This window comes from Asterias amurensis, chromosome 18, assembly GCF_032118995.1.
Source record: "Asterias amurensis chromosome 18, ASM3211899v1".
NCBI classification, from domain to species: domain Eukaryota; kingdom Metazoa; phylum Echinodermata; class Asteroidea; order Forcipulatida; family Asteriidae; genus Asterias; species Asterias amurensis.
In genome coordinates, this window is record NC_092665.1 from 16,742,706 (window position 1) to 16,766,662 (window position 23,957).

The 23,957-nt window shown below is 40.3% G+C and overlaps 1 protein-coding gene across 4 annotated transcripts in view; it reads right to left on the reverse strand.

The window, feature by feature from the left end:
* The window catches only part of LOC139950272 (uncharacterized), a 31,752-nt gene that overhangs the window by 3,209 nt on the left and 4,586 nt on the right, over nt 1–23,957 (reverse strand). For 2 of the 4 annotated variants that reach the window (XM_071948891.1, XM_071948892.1), the window contains 7 exons: nt 3,383–3,701; nt 2,714–2,863; nt 2,091–2,216; nt 1,550–1,650; nt 957–1,183; nt 380–597; nt 73–158 (listed from right to left, as the gene is read on the reverse strand). In XM_071948891.1, the coding sequence (XP_071804992.1) occupies nt 73–158; nt 380–597; nt 957–1,183; nt 1,550–1,650; nt 2,091–2,216; nt 2,714–2,863; nt 3,383–3,701 (1,227 nt within the window). Of the gene's footprint in view, nt 1–72; nt 159–379; nt 598–956; nt 1,184–1,549; nt 1,651–2,090; nt 2,217–2,713; nt 2,864–3,382; nt 3,702–12,873; nt 13,274–19,358; nt 19,939–23,957 lie in introns of those variants that run through there. The other 2 variants (XM_071948893.1, XM_071948894.1) reach the window with 2 other exon arrangements.

Here is a 23,957-nt window from a genome sequence, read left to right on the forward strand (position 1 = left end):
TATAGGGTTGAATCGTCTCCCCTAACCCAAAAAGTTTTGAGTGAGACGTGGACGGCAGATTCAAGAAGTTACCTTGGTCTTAGGCTTGATGCTCCTTTTTGGAATGGTGGGTTGTTTACTTGAGATGAAAGTAGAATAATATGAGGACTTCTGTTAACCTGAAGAAGAAAAGTATGAAAAGAAAACAGTTATCAACCATTTCATAAAAACATCTTAAGAGGAATAAATGGTGAGGAGGCCTAAGAGAACAACACCCTGGCGGACCTGAGTTACTTTATCCTTACCAATGTTATTATTAAAACTCAACAAGTGTAAGAGAAGAGATATTTGGTAACAAGATTTGAAAGTCTAGAACAATCAATCTTGGAAAGAAACTCACTTCTCTGTCTTTATCGCCGTTGCCTTGCATATCAAAATGTTGAGGTGAATTCTGCTTCCTAGATTTATGTCCTAACGCTGCTTCGTCGCGTTTCTCATAAGATGTGAAAGACTGAGGATCATTAAGGACGAAAGATACGGGTGAACTTTGACCACTGGTGCTGTTGGAAGGCGACTCTGGGCTGTTGGTTCCTAGGTTTAGAGATTTCCGTGCATTCTCTGCAGATCAAAAACAAAACTCAATTCATTTTTTCAAGTTTTCTTTTTTGTTATGAGTGAAGGTTAACATGTGTTTATCATAAATTATGAAAAAAATAATAATAATAAATTTTGTAATAAAGGGCCTCACATCCATGACTGGATCTCAAGGCACTGTACAAATCAAAACAGCACCAAACAAAAGGACAAAACAATCAAAGAGCATTAAAAGATGACAAGAAATATTCCAGCAAACAACTGGACTAGCCAACAATTAAAACTAAATCACAACAAAAACGCAACGAATTTTTAATTGGCAAATCCAAAGTTCTTGTGAAATAGTTTGAAAATGAGGGTTTTTGTTACAATCTAAAATGTACCAATGTTTTGAGGTTCTGGAGAGTTAGCAGCCTGGAAGATACACCGCTGCTGTTCATCATAAATGTCGCCCTCTGTTGGTGTTACACTGCGAGAGCGTTTTCCATTCTTGTACTCCGAGGGTAGATTTCTCTTCCTTGGTCCTTCCCTGGTTGCCAAGAGGTGGGAACCATTTGTTTGGTGTAAATGGTTGATGATTTGATTCAGTTGGCTTGGCTCGGTGTCCATTCTATGAAAGAAACAAGAGAAAAACCACACACACACCATTAGTAAAACTATCATTTGCTTGAAGACATTGGGGTGGGCTTAACAGGCGTTGGGTTCGGCCTAAATGCGTTGAGGTGGGCTGTAAGGCATTGGGTGTGTTGGAGGGCAACCTAGAACTCTTGAAACCAAACTACACTTTGGATGAAATTAGGCATCAATGTTGAGTTTTACAATAGCAGCATGGTTGGTGATGAAGGCAAGAAGGAGGCAAGATGAAGGAAAGATCTACCCCGATGGAGGCAAGATCTACCCCAATGGAGACACTTGATACTTTTTTCTTTGGGGAGGGGAGGGGAGAGGGTGAGGCACAACATTTTGAAATACTTACCCTAATTTTCGAGGAGTCTTAATCTTTTCTGCTGAATTGTTATTGAAGTTCTGTAGGCAGCCGTTGGAACCATTCCTCTTGTCGGATAATCTTGGCCGTGTCTGCAACAAGAAGAACAAAATGAACGATAGAAGCACTACAAGAACTAGGATTTCAAAAGTTAGAAATCCTCTTCCACAAGAAGAGTCCCGGCTCCTTAGACTCATCTTATTCCTTTCTCCCTCTCAATAAAATAAAGCAAATTAACCACAAAGGAAACCGCCTGGGTATATTATGTAAATAGTTGTTGGTTTGAACTGAGTCCTGATTGTAGAGCACTGGCGTGTTAATCTGACAGTAGTAGGTTTAAGTCCTCCTCCAGTCAATTTTTCTTTGTTCAACCCCAAAAATATAAAGTGAAAAGAGCTGTCACAATCTGTAAAACACTTTCATTTTTTTTAATTTTTTTATTTTTGTGTGGGGGGGGGTTTAAGTTCTTTGAATGATAAACTGGAGCATCTTATCTCCTATCTGTGCATGAGCTGAGAATGGTAAGATGTACCTGTAGGAGTCCCCTAGACATGAGGATCTTAAGACTCTTGCCTCGATGGCGAATACTCCTCTTCCAATCCTTGGCTGTTTCTCTTCCACTGATGTACTGAAACTCATTAGGGGTGTGCCATCTGTTCTGTAAGTGTTAAAAAAACCAAAGATGGATTTGAACAAATTAAACTACCTTTTCATCAGTCGACAATGTAATAGACGACTCTACAATAGAACATTGCAAGAAATATGTATTTCAGACGTTTATTGCCACTCAATAAATTGCAACGGTGGTCGAGGGTCTAGCCACAAGTTTGGTTCTCACATAATTTGGAAAGGGTAGTCCGAGACCTGAGCCAGAGGTGTAATGGTACTCATAAAATTTGCAAAGGCCTGGTTCGAGCCCAAGCCAGTGGTTCGAGACTCACACAATTTGAAAAGGGACGATGCCCGAGCTAGTAAATTGTCACTCACATAACGAGCGTTTCCTATAATTAAGTCATACTACATCAAGCTTCCGCTATTTATTTTTAAGAGATACATCAGTTTTTCGGACTGAGTTCCTGTTTCTTTATGATTTAAACCCCACAATTCCTGGAGGATATAAAACCAAATTAAGAACTAAAGCCTTCTTCAACTTACATCAAAGAATATACTCTGCCCTTTGCTTCCTTGGCACAGTTTGTTGACATAGAGCAATGCCCTATTAGCGCCACAATCAACGTCTAGTATCTGGTTCCCTTCAATGTCACGATAGGGTTTGTAATCCTCACTGTGTATCAAGTCACCAGACTAAGAGGGATAAACAAAGATACAGAGATTCCAGTTACCATGGTAACATGTCAAAGAAATTGAAAGTAAGCCAATATTGATCCAAATTAACTTTAGAGGCAGGAAGGTTTACATCACATTATGTCCAGTTCGTAAAGTTGAAGTCCAGACGAAGGCTGCAACCTTTTTTGAGGTCAAAACAGGACAAAAAAATAGTCTAAACAGAAGTCACTTTTGTATGAGCCATTTTACATGTTTGAGAGTTTTTCCTCGATCCCCTCTTGTTTCCCCTTGCCTCTTTTGCACTTCATCCAACTCAAAGAAAACAAAGTCAGTAACTTTAAAATGTGTATTTATTTTCTTTAATTATCCTTTCAATTACAAGAATAGCTTTTTGAATGTTATCTTTGATGTAATTTTATATTTTGTGAGGGCCCCAAATGATCATTCTGTGCTGGACTGGTGCACTCTCAATAAATCTTGTTTAAAAAAAAATTATATACAAAATAAATCCCTTAATGAAAAATCTTCTGAACTCACAATGATCCCAAATTCCATATGAGAACTAAGAGGTGAGTAGCGCTCATCTTCGCCCCCATTTGCATATTCATGATTTAAATAATCATCTTCATCTTCATCTTCAAGATCATCCTTCTCTAGTTGTTCCGATAACCTTTCTTGAAGACATGTGGACATGCTTTCCTTCTCTATCTCTGTTTCTCTAATGGGCAGGACCTCCATTTTGATGTTGACTCCTTCGCTGATGGGCGGGGCTGGGCTCGTGCAACCTCCTGTGGGTTGGACACTCCTCTCTTCAGTTCCTACTGTTGCCATGGTAGCTGGCTGCTTAGTAACAATCCTATGGAAGAGAACAAGTATGAAACTATTAAGAGAACGAACAAAAACAACTTCACAGTTGTGCGGCATCTCCTTCAAGAGACAGACTCGTTAACTTTGAGTATTGTGATAACGTTATGAGCATGGCCAGGCCTATACTCCTTAACAATAGTCATGAGAATTTACTTTGGAGAAAAAAGTTGATGCAAATTGTAAAGTTAAGGGCAAGCATACAGAGAGAACGCAGTGATGGGAGGTCAACTGTTCACAAAACACTACATAATAACAACAAACTTGTCATACTATAAAACAAGCTTTACACGGAAATTTAAACTCGTAGACAGTTACATTATCCTCTTCTAATTTTGTTTTTATAGGCACCCTTTGGAAAAGGGTAACCGGTACTCGCCCCTCCCCCCCCCCCAACCAATCCATCTTTAGGTGTGCCTTCCGTCCTCATGAAGGAAACAGACGGAACAAAATGTCTCTTACAACCAAGTAATTGCTGGCATTAATAAGAATAAGACGAATCATGTGTTAATTAATCTCACCCAAAACAAATTAGTCTCGTACCGGATGATTAAACGGTGTCCTTGAAGGATTTATTTGCTCATCTGTCTTAACTCTTCACAAGTATCAAATTATGACACTTCCTCCGTCAGATCAAGCCTATTTTTCACAAACATTACTTCACAACAAATATTACCATAGACAACACAATAAATTCTTCTGACAAGCAAACCCCAGAAGACCATTGTTCAAGAAAACACGGAACAGAAAGCTTCCTCTGACTTGTATTGTTTTCTTCAGCCTTACTTGAGAACTTGATTCAGCTAAACAATAGGAAAGCAAAAAATTCACGAAAGTAAAATAAACTGTCTTCTTGACACAAATGATTCTCTCATTTGGGAAAACTAGCATATACGTATAAAACCTCATGATGAAATAATCTTCAATTGTCAGGGGATATTTTTAAAAAGCCCCCATCCCCAAAGGCCCCTCCCAAAGACCTGCCTGTCATCTCGCACCTGCTGGATACGCTGGTGTAGTCACAACATAATGTATGCACTTTTATTGAATGCAGTTATCATGGGCCATACTTAATTGACAAAATACACCCCTCCCCCAAACTTCCACTCTCGGTGCTGCTGAAGTTTGTTTGACACCCCTTCGCAGCTTTTGGCTGACATTGGCTAAACTAAATTAATTTTATTTTGCAAACGCTGAGTGAAAAACACCGCCAAAGAAAAAAGAAAAAAATTAAAGACCATAAAAATATAACATGAGTTGATGTCACTAAGGAAGCGCATTTTAAAAACCTGACGCGCCACACTTTCCTTGATAGAATACCACGAAAAGTCTACTGAGCCTGTCTAGATTGCCGAGGAGCGATGTGCTCACTACCGGCAGTTGACACTTCGCTAATATAAGGTGGAAATCACGCCAAGACCTGTTGGCGCATACGTTCATATCAACGTCTTCCTGTTTATGACATTAGCGCTAAAAAAGTACAGGAGGTTGAATGAAATTGTGGCCCGGACATTAAATTTGGGGAAATAAATAGCCAAGTCTGAATCCTTACGACCTCTCTACTTGGGTGTAAAAACAAAAACACTTCACTTTCATCATCAACACATTCACACTTTGTGAAGATCAAATCATTAAATGACGTTCCGAGAAAAACAACATGTAATTAACCAACGGTTGAATGAAATTGTGACCCGGACAATAAATTTTGGGAAATAAATAGCCGAGTCCGACTTCACAGTCCTAAGGACCCCTCTACTTATGGGTGAAATCAGTTCACTTGCATCATCAACACATTCACACTTTGTGAGGATCAAATCATCAAATGACATTCTGAGAACAACAACAAAATGTAATTAACCACTAAAGGTTACCACCCAAAATAACGGGTGCTTTGTTTTAGCCGAACAAAACATTGTTCAAGTTCATCCAACTTTTACTTTGTAACTTTTTGTAAAAAGCTTCATGACTGATAACGAGAGTAAGGCCTACTTTATTGATTTATTTAATTCATTCACGTGTTATTATATCATAAATCATATAATAAAATGGTATCTCATCTCCGTGAAATAATACATACTTAAAGGTATCTATGTGGCGTTATAGTTTTTGTTTTGTTTTTCGTGTTTTTTTTTGCTGTTTTGCGGGGGGTGTTTGATGGGTAAGACTGAAAACAAATATGTATGAATAGATGAGCACATGTAACCGTAACGGGGATAACTTGGTTGGTTAAAGGAACACGTTGCCTTGGATCGGACGAGTTGGTCAAAACAAAAGCGTTTGTAACCGTTTTTTATAAAATGCATATGGTTGGAAAGATGTTGTAAAAGTAGAACACAATGATCCACACAAGTTTGCCTCGAAATTGCGTGGTTTTCCTTCTACTGTGCGAACTAACATGGTCGGCCATTTATGGGAGTCAAAATTTTGACCCCCATAAATGGCCGACGTGTTAGTCGACAAGGTAAAAGGAAAACCACGCAATTTCGAGGCATGTTTGTGTGGATCATTGTATTCTACTTTTACAACATCTTTCTACCCATATGCATTTTATAAAAAACGGTTACAAACGCTTTTCAAAGACCAACTCGACCGATCCAAGGCAACGTGTTCCTTTAACATGGTGGAAAATTTCCCTATAAATAGTCTTAATACCTGAATTTTTTTTTAACAAATTACTTTCAAAATCACTTTGAGAGTCCGACAAAAAATGTTAGAAACCAGTGATGGATTTTCATTTTTATTTTCTTGAACTCTGATGACTGATTGAGCTTCAACTTTCACAGGTGCTTGCGTTTTTTTACATTTAATGGAATAATGCTAACGCAAAATGTGGAAAAGGGTCTTTGGTAATTATTGGCCGATGTATGTGCATGTATTTTCAATTCTCCACTTTCGACACAAAAAACATACACAGGAGGAAGTTCTCTGAGACTGCTTGATGTCACAGGTCGTGTTCAAGTTCGCAACTGTGTTTGTTAAATCGAAGCTCGAAGTAATTATACCATGTCCGAAATGGCGCGACTACGGCTAAGGCTGTTGCTATATGACGTCATCATCATAGGCTTCAACGTTTGTTCCTAGTGTGACGATCAAAGGTCTGTAAACGAATTCGATCGTGTGGGTGTTTTTACCCCCCCCCCCCAATCTCCTCAAACACTAATTAATGGTGTGCCTTTGGGCCAGTATCCATCTTACGAAAAACGTCATTCTGTCGTCCGGAAACTGTACCTAAATGCCAAGCCCAAATTTAGCTTTGGTATCACTCTATTTATTGACGCAACAAAAGTTATTAATTTACAAAATGATTCATAGGACGAAAACAGAACAACAAAATCATGAATGGGAAATAGTAATGGCACACAACAGGACAATACATGGAACTTGTTAATTAGAATGTCGTTGTTGGCTCCTGTACTTGGTGTAGCCTACCAAGATGGCCGCCCATTGAAGTCAATGGTGGCCATCTTACCGCTTTCTCTGCAGTGACGTCATTAATAGTAAAATAATGCTCCAATAAAAGGAACGTATAGAACCAAAGCCTAAAAACAAGTGAACATTGCACGTGACATGCCTACTCATGTTTCGCTCATAGACCACAAAGATGACTCATAAAGAAAGCCCACAAGAGCAAGACCTACCAAAATATCGAATATTCTGTTTACATAATATTTACGCTAAGGGTATTTTATTGTTATAGGACAACCCAACTTCAGAACAACGAGGTTACAACGTAGGGGGCCTAGCCAAAACGCAGCAAGTAGTGTCAGATACTCGAAATATATAGTAAAGAAAGAGATTGGAGGACTGGACAAGTTTACTATGGGTAGTTGGGGGAGATCTTCATTTCCTCCTGGCGGAAACAGAGCGCATCGTGAGAGAGCACTTGACGTCACACATAGAGTCTCACGTGACCTATGAACACACGATGCGGAAGCCGATCATTAGAACCGTCTTCCTTACGCTCTTATCAGTCCGTCACCAGGCGGGTCGGCTGGGCCAGTGGCTGGCGCGTGTGGCGTGGCGTACCCCGTCCGGGACCTGGCAAACATTTCCCGTAGCTTTGGCGATGGGACAGATCCCGGAAGACAAAGCAGTGACTTTCTAAACGAATTTTCTGATTTCCGTGTTGCGTGGCCCTTGCTGAAGGCACATGGCCCTTACCAACTTGTATTCCGTTCGGGTTTTCGATCGCGTGCACGTACTCAAAGAAGGGGGACTAGCTATAGCGGACGCTGACTGGAACAAATTTGGCGATTTGTAGAGAGCTCATTAAAGTACAGTCTGAGAAAACATGGGCAGACCCTGTCAACTTCCAGTCATTTTGGGGAAGTCACGTTCGTTAAAAAAAAAAATTGCCTCATGCAAGGTAACGAAATTTTCATAGAGGGCATGGCGAGTATTAAAGGCAAGGGGGTTGTACCTTTGTCTGCATCTCAAAAACATATCATAATACATCTTGTATAGGAACGAGTTTATGAGTTTTCTGTTGAAGAAACAAACTTTCTCTTTTCGTGGCAAAAGATGTCCATCTTTAGATTCTGAAAAGAAACTCGGTGTTTCTCAACTCCTCATTGGCGATTGGTATCTTTTGGTAACTGGGTGGTAACCTTTTTCAGGCATGCCAACTCTACTTTTTTTCGAAGCTTCAAAAGACCAGAGTATGGTCTACTCGATATTCTGACGCCTGACCGCATTTTGACAGCTGATGGTTGAAAAGTAACAACATTTTGTTTGTGCTCCATCCAGAATAATTAACAAGAAAACATAATTCCCGTAATGAAGTGCAATGACCGATCAGAAACACATTGATGTATCCCCCTGGGAAGGTCTAAGAATAATGATTCACAACCCTCGACCCCACACTGGCCTTGAACCCCCCATGACATCTTCAATGTCAAGAGAGATTAGTTCGATACTTTGTTTTCGTTTTTACCAACTTTCAGTCGTAGATCTGAGGCACCGTCTCATCCTTCCCTTCTTAAAGAATGAGGACCTGAATGTCTAATGACATCTTTAAAACCAATGGCACCCCCGGTCTATAGCTGTGGGTTGGCTCCCTCCAGCCCGGTCTATAGCTAGCTGTGGGTTGGCTTCAAGTACTTTCTCTATACTTCAAGCAATTACCGCAAATTCCTTAGATAAGATCTACGGTGTCCCACTATCAGCCCGAGTCCACTCCCCCACCATATCTTTCCAAAATACCTGTAACATCCCCAATCAACTACCACACTCCACAGATGGGATATTCCTTGTCTCACCACAGCCGAAGCATCTACATCCACTTCCCCATACCATGATATCTTTTCAAACATACCTGTTACATCCACATACCTATACCGTGTTATAAAGTACCTCTAAAGGTCTCTCCAAGAAATATAGAAGAAGTGGATGCACGAGATAAGAAAGTAGTCTTCACATTGGGCCGTAACGGTTGTCACTAAGTACTTCTTTGATTGTTATATTATTTGGAAACAGATATATTTTGTTTAACCTATCTGGAAAAAAATATACCAAAATGGACGCTCAATATTGTAATAATTGTGTATAGTCCTTTTTCAGAAACCACATTATTCAACAGAGATTAGGCTACTTTATGTTACCGCATTAATTCTTACTTGATTGTCTTTCAACCAACGCAAACCTTTAAGTCTATGATTTGGGATTGAACAAAGACAAAATTTACTGGAGCAGGATTTGAACCAACCACGTCCGGATTAACGTGCAAGCGTTCTATCAACTGTGCTATCTAGCCCTACTATATGTTGTCAATAAATTTGTTCTAGGTGCCAAGTCTTATTAAATTTTATGTTCAACATACAATGAAAATTCTCTCATTTCAGCAATCAGTGTTTTAAAACTCTCCTCACACACATCTACCCTAGTTCCTAAAATTGAAGACAGAAAGTCGCACTTATGCAACTAATTAGGGTAGGATAATTTCAGTATTTAAACCCTGCAAGGGTGAACAAGCTTTACATCCGCCAAGACTGGTTTAGGTGACTTGCCCCATTTATGTTTTTCCCCCAATCCCAGTGCCATAACCCTAACTCAACAATGAGGGAGGAAGGAAGTTAGTTTTCTGGAGAATAAGTTTCAGAAGGGCAATAAGAGATCAGTCGACTAGATACAAGTTTAAGTCTGCTTAGGGCAACGCAACACACGGCTATTTCATGTACAATGTCCTTGCAACATTTTAAAAGAAAACAATGCAAAAGAAGGGACTTTGTCATTTTGTCGAGTTTTTTTTTCAAAGGAATTTTTAAAACGGATTGCAGTTGATATTAATTATTTATGGGTGAATGTTGAGGACCAGTTAGCCCAACCACCCGCTCCTCGAAGGTGGGGGGGGATGAGGCACGCCTACCCCATGTACCATTGTAACTTGACGATACCTCACAGTGAAACTGCAAGTTACTGTCAAACATGAAACAAACTTTCCCCATGGCATTACGGGTTGAGGAGTATCACTACAGTTCGGTTTGTTTTTATACGGTGCGATTCCTATTTCGTTCGGAGAAACATCACTGTGTATTGAGTACAAATAAACGAAAGCGGTTAAATTTCGCACCAAGGGATTTCAGTTTTCGTTTCAATTCATAAATAATTAGGGCAAATTAGTTTGACGACCAACGAGTGCAGATCCTTTCGTTTCCTGATCGTTATGATATAATGTAATCATGCTTAGATGCCTTTTCGTACTCACTGGTTTACTCGTAGCTAGCCCTATACTCGTTCATTGATGTTATCGTTCATTGATGTACCAATTTGACTTCATAGAAATGTAAGTTTATTATGAGATCGTGGTCAACATTGCACATTAACGGAATTAGCTTAATTCTGATTAATCATATTGCACCATCTCCCAATCCAATAGCAGGGAAAACACTCAACATAAGCGGCCCGTTTTTGTGCGTGTTTTTCTTTTCTCGAAGTCGCTTCCTTGTTTGGGCAGGAAAGCATTAATAACGGGCTGTAGTTAGATGCGATTTGTGTCCATAGTCGCCTTGTTTGGATTCAATTCATAGTCGGGCCCCTTTTGGTATAAACTGGATCCGTATCCATTAGTGCAAAGGGTGACATGGAACCTGACAAAGATGGTGACTTTCTATTAAGAGTCTCTTGTGGCCGAAATGGCTTTTGAAACACAACTAATCGGCGTCACCATGCGTTTCAGTAAAGGATAGCAACACCCTTTAGCAACAGCCGTAGCTGTAGCCGAAGCCGCCCATGCGGATACGGCTTCAGGTTTGAAACACAACTAATCGGCGTCACCATGTGTTTCAGTAAAGGATAGCGACACCCTTAGCAACAGCCGTAGCTGTAGCTGAAGCCGCCCATGCGGATACGGCTTCAGGTTTGAAACACAACTAATCGGCGTCACCATGCGTTTCAGTAAAGGATAGCAACACCCTTAGCAACAGCCGTAGCTGTAGCTGAAGCCGCCCATGCGGATACGGCTTCAGGTTTGGCTCATCAAGGTCCTACTCACAATGCAATAGTCTGGCAACCGTTGCCATGGTAAATTCAGTAAAGAAACAAACATTTGAAAATCGATCTACAAAAAGATCTAGGGGTAAGGTGAGGTTCCAAACTATTTTTAAATTGTCCGAATACTACCAAAGTTTTCAAAAGCAATGCAGTTGCTCACTTGGTCGCCTCCAAAAAACCTTCAAAACTTGTTTTAAAAAGGCCTTGGGGCATTTATACAAAGATGTAATATCATAATTATTGATAATGTATAGAAGAATATTTTGATTAATTATTTAATTCACAGCTTAAAATAATTATCAGAAGTAAAAAAAGAATTAAGCTGACGTCGAACCGGATAAGACTGATCGTCAAGGCTTCGGTAATCGATTGGATCTTGACGTGCTCATGTAACGATCTGTACAAATTAAAACACTTCCTTTCTCAAATCATTTCTGAATATTAACTAAAAATGCTTAAAGGTGAGCGTTTATTACGAACAGTTTTGAGTCCTACATCATGTCTTAATCCCTTCTCACAGAGGTTTAATTGCGTAACAATGCAGGCTGATGATGCGACCATAGAGCAAGGATGTGACCAGACTATTTGGACTGTTTTGCAGTGGCAGTCACGCTTTTTTATGTATAAATAACACCATCAGAGCGAGTGATGGAAACTCACTAAATAAACAAACTATGTTTGAAAACAAACCAAGTAATGATAGATATATGTTTCGAGAAAGTATTGTTACCTTAACATTATGATATTTTGAGTCATGTGGGGCAATATATAATATATAAAAACTAAATAATTACATATTTTGACATAAATTCAAAGTGTAATTGTGTGATGTATAAAGAGTTTGCCGTTTCCCTCTTGTTTATTTTAAGATCGCCATTTCTGATAACTTTAAGTTTAAACCTTCTACACCACGTGGTCAAACTGATACAACCGTCAACAAACAACTCCAATTATTGACTTCTGGTGATTGTTCTCAAACACAACTAAACATGGATGTAGAAATGATCTAAATGGTATCAGCTTACAGAAAGTGTAAAGTAGATGAGCAGTTTGGCGAAGTCTCTGCTTCGCATAATTCAACCATCCCGTGCCCGTGGGGAGTTGGCCCGGAAGTGACATATTGCTCGTAAAAAACCATGATTTCTAAATGTTTAATTTTTAAAGCTTTCTTTCTAAAAATCTATTTTTGAGTTTGCAGAAACATACGTCCGTCTGAAACAATTGTCTAAAACTGGACGCACAAACAGAAGCCTCCAGGTATAGGCAACAACCAAAAACCACTAAGAAAACACCGTCAAAATACAATCGTTTAAAAACACCACCATTTATGTTTTGTCTACAAAAAAAAACATTGAGACAAAAGGAAAATATCACAGGTTCTAGAATAACTCAACGCATCAGGGAATGGCCCCAGTGCGACGTGACGCATAAAGTTCAAAAACAAAGCTCACAATTACGCAGAATAAGTTCCTGTAATATAATTACATATTCATGGTTAGTCACATGACAATGCATTACGAATGCCATGTGGTCATACAGCTTCCACAAACCTCTCTGTGTATTCCTTCCTCCATGGTCTCTGCCCTACACACTTCTGACAATGATGAAATTAACAAAAGAATAACCATGCACAATACAAAGCCGGATACCATGCTAAAACAATAGCATCGACTTACCGAAACTCAAGCGTGATTCCCTCGCCAAGATGACCAGGGTTAAGTTGTTTCAAAACGTTGACGACGTTACGACACAGTACAAACCACACTCTTAAACCTCCTACTACAAACAGAACAGCCCCTTTATCCGGGTAAAGTAGACTAGAGAGAGAAGAGACAATTCAGATTTGTCGCGTTTGACTCAGAGTGAAATAATAATGTCGAGGCGGTTATTGTAAGTCCTTGTCGCCCGTGACTGCGAGCCGCGACTACCCCGGGATTTGCTGCATAGTCACGCACGCCCCGAGCTAGCTAGAGTGCCGCACGCACAACAACCCAAGCTAACCAAAAACTACACACTATACACTACGAGGTCACGGTAAAAACAGACACAGGAAGTTGCTATAAACTAAGCGATGAGCCTCGCGCCGTCCCTCCGTATATCAGCTGCCAGCAGACGGAACTGGCCCGGCAGGAATGAACAAGAAAAAAACAGTGCGGAAATCCATCCCGGAAAGGATGCCTGGCAGGCTAGGTTAGGCTGTGGCTACATAGACCTGTTTGACTGAGCACTATTTCTGAGTGTACAGTCGTATGGTGACACGACGGCCATTTAATGCGACGTCGTGTCCACGGAAAGTGCGATTTTACTGCCCATTCTAACCATCCTAAACCACCTGTTGAAACAGGCTTACGTCACTGGAATGGACACAGCGTACGCTAAAGAAAGGACCAACCCACTACCTTATGATTAGAATTAAAATCACTTGTAAAATACAATAAACAGTCAATAAACAAAACTACAAACGCCAAACAAACAAAGTGTCATGTTTTCCCCCAATATGAACAATCTAAGGCCAATCATTAACACCATGGAGCATACCAATGTTTACTCTCAAAGATGGTCAACAACAACAACAACAACAACAACAAATCCAACCAAGCCCACCCACATCGATTGCTTGAATTCATATATCGTAAATTCGGTATTCAGGGTTCCAGATTCTGACTACCTTCCATAGTGGTATTAAATTTTATCAAAGACTACACATTACAAGTATACGGATATTTTAGTTGCGGTGCCAAACTGTAAACCAAACAGCAATGAAATTTAACCTAAGCAGACTCTGGTGGTTGGTTCTGAACAATGTTTTGGTTTCACTTCACAAAGTAACTGATTTCACAATATTCCAATATGGCGACGTAGCTGACAGAGAAAACATCCACTTTCATCAGGAAATTCCCTTAGCAACTTGACAACAACCTGCCTTATTCAAAGAGTTGAATATGGTTTTGGGTTAATTCAAGTTGAGCAAGACATAACGATACAACCGTAACGCGGAGCTATAACTCCATAATAAAACGGATACTGGTGGTTCCCTTGGACGTGCTATAATATGCCCACATTCGAGTGTGGTGTGCGGTTTAGTTTCCTCTGTAATACGCACAATTTGGCGAGTTGAAGCGCCCATGAGAGTACTGCATCCATCAACATCAACCAACGGGTCCCGAATTCATGGCTCTGCTCACCGCGGAATTTTGCGCTTAAGCCCCATAGTATACTCTAGCGCTTCAGGAGACCATACAAGCTCCATAAATGGGGTTCTTTGGTAGTAGAAACATCACTTCCGTAAACATTGTTTTTCTCTTTCCCATTGTTTATGCTAAACACAAAAACGAATCACGATGGCCAATGGAGGAGTCGAACCTACTGAAACCAATATGGCATGCTTTGCAGAGACGTCACTAATTCATTTGAACTGGAACGGCAATACGATGGTAAAGCAATATATTATACGCAGTTATGATACTTTGTACAAAGTATGTATCTGGTCATTATTTTCGTGCACCATTATTTCGTGTCGTGTGTATATGCCCGAGCGAACAGTGAACCCAAGTTAGCCCCCACCCCCTCCCTGTTAGTCCGCGCCGCTCAGGCATATAGAGCGGCCACGCAGCCGCTACCTATCCTACTGCCCGCGGCCGTTCATCAACGCGAAGTGACGGCTGGAGTTCATGGGTGTCGGAACGCCGCAGAGCCCGGGGTGATTTAACCTCCGATCGCCATAGCATCACGGACGAACGCTGCGTGTTACCGTCGTCTCCGGGCTTCGGATTCACTCAGTCGCTCGTTAAGTTTTTTCCTCTGTTTAAGAACCGAATTTTCCCACATCAGTTGAGACAGACTTATATATCAGACAGAATGTTATTTTCCCCCGATATCAAGCCAACAAATAATTTTGTGGGTGCAGGGGCGGGGTGGAGACCTTTACGAAGTGCAGCCATTGACTTTAATATTACGTCTTTACTGGAAGCTATATATTGTTGTGTCAACTATTACCTTTAAACATGAAACAACCGCTACATGGGATAGCTGTGAGTGTAATCAGATGACTGTTTCATGACTGGGTATCAACTGGAGACGACGTGTGACGTACAAGGACTAGTCATGATCTAAATAGACATTGCTAATGAAAATAGAGTACGAGGAAGTCAGCTTTGGTCACAAGCGTCAAAAGAGGTCCTGCTTTTTGCACCACTCAGCGTCTCCAATGACAGTCGTCTCCAAAACACTCTCAGAAAAGACAAGCGTGCCTGAATAGAACCTAGCCAGCTCTTAACTACATCTTGGGTTTAAGTTAATTAATAGTCTATTAGTTTTAACTCCAACGTAGGACTTGGAGTTTAGAATGCCGTGGATATAAATAAATTTACTGTATTCTGGTACAGCGCGATAAAAACTAAAATCAGTTTTAGTTTATTACAACAAGGTGAAGCAATTATAAACTGCCGCCATTATGACGTAGTCCTCTTTGCCCAATACAAATGCAGGATGTCGAATCGAGACTCGATGTGTCCACACTGACGAGAACAGGAGAAGCAAAATGGCCGCATGAAGACATCACCATGGACCACTGGCTATGGCCTAACGACCCACTTCATAAGTGACGTCATCATCACGATAACTTTTGATGCGCCATTTTGTGAGTCAATGTCCCCGTGTGTTCCTACTGACTCCCAAAATGGCGCGTGGTGCGTGCATGAGAGACTCCGCAGTAAGTTTCAAAGTTACATGTGCTTTCATTCGGGGTTTTGAATTACTACACACGGAGCATAACCTAAGCTGATGTTATATTTTCCTAAAGGGTAAATACTGCACTAAATGAGGCCAATAGTGGAGGACAAGACACGTACTCTTTTCAATTCCTTCCTATCCCCTCCCATCCCCTCCTCCAATAGCATCCTTTTTATGGACAAGCTGTCCTGTTTGTGCAATTTTGGTCAGACCGTTAAAGGTGGAACTACCGATTAGAAAATTAAATAATCGAAAGCTGAAAGTTCAACTTTTGTAAACTTGATCGACTGAAGCAGTTCAACTTGTGCTTCAAAATATAATAATGTGTCAGGTGTCAGATAATAACTGTGTCGCAGCACTCCCCTCCCCCACCACCTTTTGAATACCGCTGCTTTTCCGTTATCTCATTATCTTTGGAGGTTGCTTGCTCTCACCAATTGGTGTTGTGCAACGCTACGTCGGGACATTTTGAGTAATACAGCCCATTTTACAAGTTATATCCATCATTGGTCATGACGTTTATTTCCGATCTTTGTGGCTCCTTTTTATCTATCCCGTGATGTAGGTCACTTTGGACAGGTCATGTCAAATATTATGAGTAATTTAATTTGCATGATCTTGGTTGTTTATAATTTATAATTGATAATATATGGCAACTTCCCCACCTCTTCTCTTTACCAAAAAAAAAAAAATGAGTGACTCTTAATACAGTTGGGTGACATCAGATAATTTCCAATTTAGATTGGTATCTATTTAAGTCGACTGTATACAAACACCAGGAGACACTTTTCAAGCTACGAGAAACTATCTTTGACCAAAATGCCTGCTCAGTTTTGTTTTATACAGTGGACTGTCATCCCACTAAGTGACACTCCCGGATGTGCCACTAATTGTCTTAAGTGCCACTAACTAGATATCCAATCAAACCAGCGTTCCCCTTTACAAGTCCACCAACTGAAGACGAAGGCCCATCTTCTTACAAAATGGCAGCCGGCACCACAAATGTTTTAGAATAATTGTCTACACAAGCAGCTCTATGAAATAGTGCTAAGGACATTGGGCCGACCCATATGAACGACTGCATCTTTGGCTGACACAGAATGTCCTAATCATAGAATGACGCAGAATGTTCTAATCACAGAATGACACAGAATGTCCTAATCACAGAATGACACTGACCTAATCACAGAATGCAGAATGTCCTAATCATAGAATGACGCAGAATGTTCTAATCACAGAATGACACTGACCTAATCACAGAATGACACTGACCTAATCACAGAATGACACAATGTCCTAATCACAGACTGACGCAGAATGCCCTAATCACAGAATCACACAGAATCTCCGAATCACAGAGTGACACAAAGTATTCTAATCAAAGAATGGCACATAATATAGTGTCATAATCACAGAATGACGTAAATACAGAACGGCAAAGAATTACACAGAATATCCTTATAGAATGTCCCAATCACAGAGTGGCACAGAATGTCCTTCAAGCACAAACTAGTTGTCCCAGAATGTCCTATCAAAAGATCATTCTGTAAGACAATGTTATTTCTACACTGGCGGGAATGTTTTTTTTGTGCAAGATGGAATTCAAATGATAGGCTCATCCGTGAAATTGTACATAAGTCCATTTACATGTTCTTATTAATGAGAATTTTAAAACAACGCCACATTTGAAATCAAGTGGACTAGAAAATGATATGAGGTATTTTTTTTCCATCTTTTTTGCACACAAGGAACATGAGTACGCTGACGTATGTAATACGTCATCACGCCCATAGTAAAACAAAATATAGCCCCTCCAATATCTTACAAATAGAACTGATTCTAAAGAGAGCAGCCTACGTAATACCTCACCGCTATCTAGTCGAAACAATCGACAGGGGTGATTCGCCGCTCCCCATTTCACCCCTCACCCAACAAAGTGCAGACAGATTCGAGGAAGGCCTACATCATTGAACCGTCTCGCAAGGCTCATGTTATCAGGTCCTGCCAGTGCCGGACCCCGTGCATCCGCCGCCCCTCTGCAACCCCAGCCCCGTCTCGACGCTAAGTTAGCCCCAACTTTCCGGCCTCATAATACCTCAAGTTAACATTAAATAATCATAAAGGATTCATGACTTTTGAAGAAAACCCAAGATCAACAAAGCACGAAGTACAATATTTCTTAACCCCTTAATTTTCACAAATCACTCTTTATTGTTTATTTTTTTATTCTAATGCTTTGTGCAACGTGAAAAAACCGGATTTTGTTTATCTATTAATACATCATTTGTTTTATGTTTGATTTTTAGCCGGAAATAACACGAGTCGAATACACTTCGGGTATGATCTTTACCAATCCGAGACATTATATAAGGTGGGATGGGTGTAAATTATCAGGTGTTGGGATATTAGCTGAAATGGATGTAGATTCAGTTGATGGGTATGGGATCTAGGTACAACGGTTATAGTTTCGGTGTTTGAATTTTATGTGAAATATTGTGTCGAGATGGCGACTGAAATGGGTGTAGATTAGGAAGTCGTATGTTTGGTGAAATACATATTTTGGGCGTCAAGCTAATTGTGAGTGTATTGTTACTAATTTAAATTGGGTGAGTGATTGTCGGTAAGCAACAGGTAAAGTAGGTGTAAACTCACTTTTGTAATACAAAAATCAATTAAATTTCATTCCTACCCGCGGTTTATATCACAGCAAAGTTATCAAAAGTATCAATATAGAATACAGTCATCTATGGCTCGGAGCTGAAACAAGCAGTAGTCATAAGGAGTTATGAATTGGACCAAAGAGTAAGGAAGATAATTGGACTGGTGACATGAGAGGAGAAGTGACATAGAATTTTACTTGAAAGCAATTGAAGATTCTTGAATGTCCTCACAAATCGCCTTCAAACAAAAGTAGGTTGTGAATCAAATATTTGCTGTAATTGTAGTAAATTCCTGTGGAGATAAGGCAAGCTGAATTGAACCATGATGAATGAACCGATGGTTGGTTGTTGCATGGATTGTTGGAATGTGCAGCCGGTCGCAGGCCTATACGCGTTGTAAAGAAACAAATTAGTATCCAATGGAATGCACCAATAGTTATACAGCGATCCTACACAAAAAGTAAACCCATGGGCTACCGGCGACTAGCCACGGAAATACACCCAGGGGTTCTGGCTATTTCCCCGGTCGGTCAATGACGACAGGCCAGGGTGGCCGAGGGTGGTGGCAACGGGCGGCCATGCATAGTGACAATAACGTAGTAAAATGGCTGTTCACGGTTAATTTTGTGTGGTTGTGTTTGACAACAAAATAAAGACTAAATAATACAGGGTTGGTTCTAAGTTCTAATTCTAAGCAAAGCAAGGAATTGGACCAGAAGATTAACTAACTATCAATGTCCATAAGAAGTCCACGGACGGACGAGACATACCTTTTTATCAACTACGAGGTTGGCTTTCAAACAGCACTAGATAGCAGCACAGTTGGGCCGTGTTCTCAAGTGTACAGACCCGTACGGAATTCACAGCATTCAGCACAGACTTTCGTAGAATCGTACGACCCGTTCTCTTTGCTAGTAAAATGTCTTGCCGAGACCTGTACTAGCTCCAAGGTCATGAATATGCGGCGATTGAATTCTCAGAGGTCGCTGAAGCTGCTGCTACCGAAAACAGTCGCTTGTTTCACAACTTCGTCCCGTTGAGTCAACACAGTAATGGCAAATCGTCACGTCGCCATCCAGGCCCCGAGTGCACACGCGGCGTGTTGGTGTGGTAGGTAGTGTGGAATCAGTGGTAGCATGACCCTATGGCCTATTGCTGCTCGTATCGCCACACGATCGATAAGCTTAGAGCCCGGAGTGTACGATAAGACAGCGAAGTCAACAATTCCGCCATACAGTCCAGATCCAATGAATGCCGCAGCCACAGCTGTACTGCCTGCATAGGTATTTAAAAAACACACGGATCAGCATTTAAAGTCGCGGTCCATTTGAATGAATACAATCACCGCAAGAATGCGGCAGGCGATGGACCGTTTCGGCGTAACGCGATCGCCGTCTCGCTTGGCTAAGCGCAGTTCGTTCTGCAGGTTTTCCCGCTAGCGTCCTTATAGCTACGTTCGATAACGCAGCGTGAAAAATACGCACTTTGTTAGCGCGTACGATAAATGGCTTGAAATCGCCATGCAGTAATTTTCACCATGGGGTTTAATTGAAATATCTTGAGTGGCCACAACATTAAGTTAGTCCTGTCATCCCAACCTCCCGTGGCTTTTTAAGTGCCACAAGAAATGCACAAAGAGAATGTTATCATGTATTGTCTTCAGAACTAAGAAACTGCTGACTACGCCCCCAATCCTCGTATATACTTTACAACATGATTGTATTGATGTCTGAAATCCCCGTTGAGACGGACCCACCCTGCCACAACCATCCAAACCACACCCCGACCGCATCGGTTGATTGTATACCCTGGATGGACCCACACCGATTCGATTTGTATGTTACAATACGAAGCTTCACATGTAGCAGAGGGAGTGGGGTCCTAAAAATAACAAACTCTGCCCCTATCTAACCCTCTTTACCCCCCCCCCCCACCACCACCCGATGAAAATCCTTTTAGAATATCTGAGACTTCCATAAATCCTTCAATGCACAATGATATTGGTACATGGTGGACAGAAACGACCACCATGCCGCACATGGAGCGCCTAAGTTCTCAATGAATCACATGGTGGCGCCATTTCTACCCACCCTTGTTGGACTATCCCTCTGTTATATCGCTGTATTGGGTATTTTCTAACATCGTCCAGGGCAATGTGAACAACATGACAGTATGACCCTAGGTCCCATTTGACACACTCATTGGAATTTTAATATTTCTATAAATTCTAGAAAGTTCTACAACAGGCACGCCCATCCAACAAACCGCGCCCCTCTAGCGCCACATCCCAATAAGATCAAAATGAAACCCCCGCACCATCTCATACACACCCCCCTCACCCTAATAAAATACAAGATAATTCAAGTGAGGGCGCTGTTTACTTTAACATTATTGATTCGATTCCTTATAGGTCCATTGCACCTGAATGAGTTGGGTGGGGCAGGGGATGGTGCATCCAGACAATGGGCACCACATGAATATCTTACGTAACTGCACCCTTAGAAGATGCACATCGTTTGTAAGAATCCATCACATGGTATTGTGGAGAGAATAATATTTGTAGGGAGTGTTTACCAACTAGGCTACCACTGCAGGTAGCTAGCTTGTTGGTTTACGCAAAGTGCTTAGAGATGCAGAATCTCAACTCAGCCAATCTTGGAGGGCAACTCTGTTACTAAAACGAGTCACTTCAAATTATTTGATCAACTTTGCTATAGACGCTGTCGATACTTGGCGAATAATAGTTCATTATTTAACACTGTTGCTTTCCGTAGTTTAATACAACCTCTCGTTTGCCTTTTTGAGGCATAGTGGACAGTAACCGTTTGATTTGGGTGTATGCAAACTATTTTACCCAAACTTAATAGTGTCGTAGTATTGTGTCCGCCATATCTTAAGGCTTACATCAAGAGTGATGATAAAAATCTCAGTTGTTTTTTATTTATTTCCAGGCCGAACGCCACATTAGTGTATTTATAATTAATGAAAACACTTTGATTTTCTCAGAACCACAGCCAACAGAACAGATGGTACTCTCCAATATTAGCCTATAATTGTGCGCAGTTTTAATACCAACCAGTTCCACAAATTCAACAGTGACCTTCAAATGGGTATGTCTTTTTTTTAAATGGCGCTTCTTTCGTAAGCATTTATCTTTGGATAAAAGAGGACTGATTATAAAACCATAAACCGCTAGTTTCAAATTAAGTATATGCCTATACTGGGATGATCGTAAACAAAATTATCGATTACTTATGATAAAAAGTTCCCGATAAAGTTGTCAGTCATCTCTTTAAGACTAACAACTAATAAAGCATGTTGCGTGTTGATCTTATTAAAGAATTGGATATCAACTGGCTCCACCATGGATTGTATTAAGCTAGTTTTTCTTGGATGATTTAGGTCCAATCGGACTTTTGGCTTTTACAATTGTCTTCAAAAATCAAGGTCATCTCAGAATGAAACGTTTTTAATCACAAGACCGTTTCTGAGTCACTCAACTGACTCGGAGTTCGGAGGGGTATTTAAAAAATGTCAACAATTTCCAAATTAGTTTCACTCTAAACTTCCCTTCTCTCCCTATAACCATAAACTAAATTGACTTTGTGAGGTATGCTATTGTCGCTGTCAATAGAAGCCAGCTCGAGTACACTCTACAGTAACAATATTATTATTATTCTAAACAAAAGCCAGGTTGCCATTGCTAGGTGGCTTCCAACTATGAGTTCAAAGTACAGATTGTTTATTTATTTGTTGAAGTAGCAAAAAGAAATGATAACAAAACAAAATACATGGTTTGGTTCTATAAAAAAAAGAACACAAATTATAAAAGGTTTCCAAAGTCGTTGTTATAGTTATTTCGCTTACGTGCGTCGGGTGAGGTAGGGGTGAGTGCTTATCTTTGAGAATATGGCACTAATGTGTGTCTAAAAGGACCGGGTGTGGCTAGAGCCGGTGCCGGTGCCTTATCCCCCAACGTTTCGATTTATACGTTTACGTAATTCAAGATGAAGACAGCATAGAGTGCCAGACGAAACGTCAAGAGATTACATTATTTTATATACCACTATATTCCATCGAGATCACAGCGGTTTGTGAATACAGTCTGAGCAAGTGCAAGTCACAATCAAACCCCGAAACAAACCCAATAAACCGCCCGGTTATGCAGTTTTCTACGTTAAGAATACATTATTTGAAATTAAAATTCGAAAGCGTCCAAACCAAAGTTTTCCAGAACTCAGTGTCTTCCTTTGAAATATTCTGAAAGTATAACATTGTTATGAATTTTGAGAAAATACCAAAAAATAGTTTATGCTTTTAACTTTAAGAATTGTGTTTATTTTGATGATTGTGGAAAAAAAAATTGAGTCTAGGCTATGGATTAAAGGGATATCAAGCGTTTTCAGACAGAAACATTTCCCAGGGAAAATTTTCAAAAGATTTAAAAAAAAATTCATTTTCATCATAATCAAGTATCTTCCATTTCCCGACCTTCAACGTTTTTTCAGTTCTTGACCAGTCATTTTACAAATTTAAGGTCTGGGTGAGTTGATAATGCTCCATGTCTACATTTTATGATGGGTCTGGTTATTTTTAGTGTTTAACTACTAAGCGTTTGATATTATTTAAGGACAGTTCTATAATCAACTATGTCAATAAATTAAGAAGATAAGCAAGAACATGCTCCCAAAAGCCAACGCAAGGACTACCCTTCGTGAAAAACTTCATTGATAATCGAAATGTTAAAATGGTTATGTTTTAAAGTGAAAGATATGAAGATAGATGTTAGGTTAAATGCAAGAAAAACAACCTCTGATTTTAGGTTGATTCGGGGCAGACATTTTGGTCCAACCAGTTTCCGTGAGTGTTTAGAGAGTTTGAGTGAAGCAAACACTATTTGTGATTTTTGCTTAAAAAGGAACGATGAAATCAATCAGAGAAGGTATTGATTCTGAGTGGTCGAAAGCCACCAAATTACCAACCAGTGACAAGGAAGACTCTATACAGACGAAGAGCCCGTGTGATAATACAATGAAGGGGGGGGGGGGGGGGTAGGGAGTATGATGGCTTCATATTTTTCTAAGACTAACACACATGGATCGATAAGTTGTCAATTTCTCCAAAATGAGGATACCAATGATGACTACGAATGACAACACCATTGAAATCAACTTGACATCGTTGTGAAATCAGCGGTGTATCTTTAACAAGTTTCCCCATCGTGTGAACTCGTAATCTGGATTAAAGAGGACTCTGTTAATTATTTATATCAAATGATAATTTCAGTAACTTATCTATATCTCATTTTGGTTACTGTATAGTCTACATAACGGTGAATGGTACCGATCGGTTCATAGTCCAATCAGAGC